Source organism: Aethina tumida, chromosome 3 (genome assembly GCF_024364675.1).
Source record: "Aethina tumida isolate Nest 87 chromosome 3, icAetTumi1.1, whole genome shotgun sequence".
In the NCBI taxonomy this organism is placed as follows: Eukaryota; Metazoa; Arthropoda; class Insecta; order Coleoptera; family Nitidulidae; genus Aethina; species Aethina tumida.
Window position 1 is genome coordinate 12,580,841 of NC_065437.1, and position 6,249 is coordinate 12,587,089.

The 6,249-nt window shown below is 29.8% G+C and overlaps 1 protein-coding gene across 1 annotated transcript; it reads right to left on the reverse strand.

Moving 5' to 3' along the window:
- Positions 1-2,175: 2,175 nt before the first annotated feature.
- On the reverse strand, positions 2,176-4,480 carry LOC109603446 (calcitonin receptor-like). The gene is made up of 8 exons (XM_020019942.2): positions 4,344-4,480; positions 4,103-4,285; positions 3,882-4,047; positions 3,707-3,829; positions 3,170-3,652; positions 2,706-2,913; positions 2,469-2,652; positions 2,176-2,417 (listed from the first exon to the last, which is right to left on the reverse strand). Exons 3-8 carry the CDS (start codon positions 3,997-3,999, stop codon positions 2,292-2,294), a joined length of 1,242 nt encoding a protein of 413 aa, XP_019875501.2. The 5' UTR covers positions 4,000-4,047; positions 4,103-4,285; positions 4,344-4,480; the 3' UTR covers positions 2,176-2,291.
- Between the last annotated feature and the right edge of the window lie 1,769 nt (positions 4,481-6,249).

Sequence of the window (6,249 nt, forward strand, 5' to 3'; positions counted from 1 at the left end):
TTAATTTAATAATAAACTAATTTGTAACATATATATGTGTATTCCGGTTATATTTATTATATACTTGTTTGGCTTATTTATGAGATGTATAATTTTATTTATAATCTCCATACATATTCAGTCGTTTTAAATAATAAAATCGTAATACTTTATGCTGTTTTTGAAGTGAAAAGTTCTTTAGCCGCGTTGGGCACTTTTTAGTAGAGGAAAATCTTATGGATTCACGTCACCGACATGCTCGTCCTTCTTTTGTTAATAAATAGACAAAAGAAAAAAGTTGTTGATTTGGCTGGTAACCTCGGAATAAATAAAATCCCGGAACTATAGGGTGAGTTACAGCTGTATATTTGAGAGCATTTTGAAATCAGGTAAAATTTTACTTATGCAGTTTTCAGCAGGTTTCGTTAAAGGCCTCCAGCTAAGCCAGAAATGAGTTTGACGCTACTATCTATTACTGTTTTGAAAGAGGGGGGTTCATTGAGGAGAATGTCGTCTGAAAGGAATCTCTATATAGAAATATTCGAAATTTTCAGGATAATCTTTATTTCTGATGTACTTTCAAGGAAAAAATCAGCGCCCAATTCTCTTAACATCTGAAGGTAAATTTCCCAAATAATCATTCAAAATCAATATTGAAATCAAGTGACTAGTTGTACATATTTTAGTTCCAATTACAATCGAAGGAGGGATATTTATTAAGCAAAAGTAAAACATACTTGTTTTTTATACCGTCAACAAAAGTGTGTAAACTGAAAATTAGCCTTTCCTAACAAATAGTAATAGATTTGTATTTGTATTTTTACAAGTGAAAACTTCTTTAGACGCTTTGGGCACATTTTGGTAGGGAAATATGCCTTCGCGTCAATGACAGCATGTCATGAGTACATGACTGGCGCACGCGCAGTGTGCTGTGCGCCTTAGATACTTTTTGAATGGGTGAAATCTCGTGCGTTCGCGTCACCGACATGCTTATACCAGTATATCTGTAGCTGTACAGTTAACGTATAGTGCTGTGAAAATCTTATAAGTGAAATTAAATGGATTTAGTGAAAAATTTATTTAAATATGTCCAATGAACCAAAACTCAGTACTACAAAACATAAAACGACAATTGATGTCGCTTTTACGCGATACTTAGATAAATTTGAATCAAACATTTTCATTTCTTACTTTAGTTACCATAAGCCTATTGTATGTTTTTTAGAACAAATAGAAGTAAAAAAGTCTAAGTATTGTTGAAATTAATGATGACAATGATGCAAACAATTCAAATAATATTAAAAATCAAGTACATTTAAGTAAATACAAATACCATCCATAAATAATATGATTGTATATTAATTGTTATTTCAATTGAATTGTACTTATATTTTGTCATGATCTTGTACAGCCCGTAATATATTTAAATAATAAAAAACCATATAAAAATGCATAAAATTGTTGCTCGGAGTGTCAATAGATGTGAAAACCAGATTGATGTTTATAAATATAATTCAAACATTATGAAATTTCAAATTTTAATACTAAGTTCTAAGTTTTCACTTCTATCTGCAATCTCTATAACTGCCAACTTTAAATTTTTTTATTTTAATTTTGTGTGGAATTTAATAATAAACTATTTTGTAACATATACCTTATTTATGAGATGTATAATTTTATTTAAAATCTTCATACATATTCAGTCGTCTAAATCATAATACTTTATGCAGTTTTTTATATCACAATTAATTAATTTAAAAAAAAAAAGTAATCAATTATTTATTATCACATTTCAATAAATATTCGATAAAATAAAACAATAAGTATAATTTCTAAGAACAATATTGTTTACTTAGACGTGTTTCCCACCTTTAATATATTATCATATTGATTTGAGATAAATCTATTAATGAAAAACCCAAAGTATTAAATTTTATTATTTAAACTGTTTTTCTAATCATTATTTATTTATTTACGTTCTAGTAATTCTTTTATATTATAAATTGTAAATTAGAAATGTATTTCCAATATTAATTATTGTAAAAATTTCAAATAAATACCTTTTTTGTTCTCCATAAACATCTAATGAATAAGTAAGGTGAATCAGGTACGGTATTCTTCTTTTTGGAAAACAAAGCTAAATCCCATAAATCCTAATTTCTAAAAAAATACACTACATATTAAAAAGTGAAACAATGATTTTGTATAATTTATTAAAAAATAATAAAAACAAATATGCAATAATAAAATAAATAAAATCTTAAAATATGAATATTTTACAGGTATAAAGTGAACACAGTGAGATTTTTCAATTAATTTCCGACAAAAGTTGCAGTAGTTGCCCTCCTGTCAATATTGCCCTTGTTATAAGCAATTCCAAATCGGTCTTCTAAAAAAATTCGCACCTTTCTATAAGTGTTGTTGATTTCCACATGCACCTACAACAAATCGTTCAATAGGTCAGCAAAATTGGTGAATAATATTATTACTTCTGAGCTGGCGTAACAGAACAAAATCGCGACCATGATTCCCTGAAACGCCTCCATCGAATATTTGGTGTATTCGTATGCGTCTTCCGCCACGCACGTATCGTTCAACACCATTTTCTTCGCCGTCACGAGAAATTGTAGACCGAATAATGGGATCAAAAATAATGTCGATTTTAAGGCGGCCCTAAAAAATGATCAGTGAAGAGAATCCCTCAAACCTGAAATGAATAATTTTACTTTGTTTGTCGACTTGTACCTCCGTGTCTCATCCTCGTAAAAATAATTCTAATTATGTCGACAAGAATTAAAATATTAATGATTAGGACAAGAATCCTGAACCCATCACCGGTCCATTGTTCGTTGTTGCTGTCCACCATCCAACAGTAACCACCTTCGTTCACTCCTTTCAGCGTGGCCCAAATCAATGATGGAACCAGCGACAATACTGAAATTTTTATTATCTATTCGATTATCTAATGAATAGGATTAAAAGGAAGACATGGATTTATGACGAATAGTTGGTTTATTAGTTATAGATAATTAATAAACGCATTTCCATATGGGATTTGATAAGTTTCCTGTGTTTGTCCGAGTATGTGACGTCACCAACAAATAGATACAAGCATATCTTTATGAAATTGTGATTAATATAAAATATTAATCGAATCATCATTTTTAGATAATAAAAACATAAAACTTACCAACTGAAACAAGCGATAAAGTCAATTTTTTCGGTTCCGGAGCGTGATTCCTGACAATCTGCTTGTGTAAATAATAACCGTCAATGACCATACAAGCAAATATCGCATTTTTGAAAACATTCTCGAAAAACGCCAAAACCCTGCATGGAACCCCGTTCTCTCCCATAACATTCTTGGTGTTCACGTTCAACTGATCTATAATTATCAACTCTTTCGTCATGATTGTTAAAACGTTTCTGATCACGATGGCGATTAGCAAATTTCTGTGCAGACTCATCCTCGTCGACTGTCTCAGTTTCCTGTACAAGAGGAATATCAAAATGGCGGGAACATCCACAACGTTGCAAATATGAAGGGTGATCACATTGTATTTGTGTCTCCTTTTGTAAACAGGTGCGATAGCACAATTATTGTAGTCGGTCTGTTCGATCCATTGCGCCTTTCCCGTAGTCTCATTGAAGAAACACACCTTTTCACTTTCTACTAAAACCAATAATCAATTCAGGATTGTATTAGTGTTGGAAAATTATCGCTTACATGTGCAATAATCCGTCAGTGATGAGTACGCTTGTTTACTGCAAACCAATTTCTTGGTTGTGTTCACTGGGGTTCTCGGAAAACATGACCAAGCGTCCCATACAACACTACACTCTTGTTCGCCTAAAATTTAACGTTTTCATCGACCAGTTCGTTCAGGACTTGGACCACTTACTAGGGAATATGTTTTCTATTGTCATGTCCTCGAAACAACATTTCTCCGCTTCTTGCAAACAATCCAGAAAAATTAGAAAAAACTCCTCACTTTTAAACAATGTTTTAAGTATTTCCATGGAAGACGAATTCTTATAATCGAACGTGGCAAAATATTTGGAGTTACCCTAAAAAAGTTCATTGGTAAGTTTATATTTCAATTTTACTCAAATGCTAGTTTACAATAATAGGAATTTGGGATGACTTGTTGATTTTGTTGCAAAATGTATTAAGGGAAGAAGGTCTCAATTTTTGTTTGAATCGTTCTGGCGATGTATAAAGGTAACAATTGTAACCACTCCAATAATTCCAATAAGCTCTATAATAATAATATGTATCTCTGTAATTGCAATAATTTTTTATGTCCTGTAAAAACAAAACAGCTGTTAATTTTATATTTATTGAAAATTGAAAAGTGACTCACCAAATTTTGAGGACATAATTCTACAATTTCTGAACTATTTTCTACCTAAAAAAATATAATTTACCATACTTGTTCGTATTAAAAAATGTATACAAACATACAATTCTTATAATGTTAAATATAAGTAAATAATAAACTGTATAAATATTAATAATTATTTTGTACATTTCTTTATAACCTACATAATGTATATATAAATTTGACTTACCTGTTGTGACTGAAAAGCAGAACAAAGTTGCAAACTGAATAATATCAAAAAACTGAAAGCACACCACTTGAATAAATCCATCGTTTAAATCAACGTCTGAATTAAAACTAAACCGAATGACGCTTATCTCGGACACGATAAAATAGTCTATCAAGATTTGATTGCCGATTGAACGCAATCTTTCACGCAATGGAAATTGAGTCTGCGCTAGAAACTTACGTATGCATTTAATATTAAATTAATTGAAGAATAATATCATGTTAATTTGTCGTATCATTGTTTAAATAAATTACCTGTATATATAAAATCGAATACTTGAGTATTTCCTCAATGGTAAAAATTGTATGTGCATATCTCTTATATAAACAGCAAACATGTTTTCGTGATACAATTTATGTCAATATATTTATAGATATTAAACTACATTTAAATCAGTTTTATGAATATGAATTTTTACACGTGTAATCATAACGGACAATAATCATTAACGTTCAAAAATATCACATTTCCTATTGGACATTTTAAAAATATAATATTTTAATGTAAACGTTAATGATGTAATATAATTATTTTCACAAAATTGAACGTAATTAATCAGATACGAAAATAGTTCGCGTAAACAAACTTTAATTCAGCTTAACCCGAATATATGTATGTTCCAGATTCGATTTACACACTAAATCAATCTAGTCGAAATTAAAAAAAAAAAATAGACCTAGTTTTCATCACAAATTTCAAATTGAATTACAATCAAAATATTTATTTTTCGTGGTTGGTTTAATGGCAATTATTTTTATCTTATCTCCAAATATTCTTGTCAAGTCGAATGAACAAATTTTAATGAAGCCGAATATATACCGTACTCTTTAACGTTTTTAAAGAACTACGTACGTTTTTAATTTTTGCTTAATATACTTGTGATGTAAGAAAAAGACCTAAAGAAGCCAGTAGGGATTATTAACAGTTTACAGTTAAATAAGTCAGTTATTTCTAGTATTAATTTCAAATTTAGGGAAACGCAGTAGTGACGAACATAAACCTAAAATTGTGATGGATTAGTTAAAAAATAAAATCATCAATCTACCTCCTTGATCGACGCAATTTCCATATACCAACTCTACTGAAAACGTAGGATCACATTGACAAACAAATTTGACATAAAAATTATACAAATTCTGGGAGGAATATAGGCATTTATTAAAAAATAATAAAAATATAAATATGTAGTAATAAAATAAATAACAATTTAAAATATGAATATTATACAGGTACAAAGTGAACACATTCCATATAGATCTTCTAAAAAAAATCTTAACTTTCTATAAGTGTTGTTGATTTCCACATGCACCTACAACAAATCGTTCAATAGATCAGCAAAATTGGCAAATAATATTATTACTTCTGAGCTGTTGTAACAGAACAAAATCGCGAATATTTGGTGTATTCGTGGGAGTCTTCCAACACACACGTATGGTTCAATACCATTTTCTTCGCTGTGACTAGAAATTGTAGACCGAACAATGAGATCAAAAATAAAGTCGATTTTAAGGCCGTCCTAAAAAATGATCAGTGAACAGAATCCCTCAAACCTATAATGAATAATTTTACTTTGTTTGTTGACTTGTACCTCCGTATCTCATCCTCGTAAAAATAATTCTAATTATGTCGACAAGACAGTCCATTGTTCGTTGTTGCTGT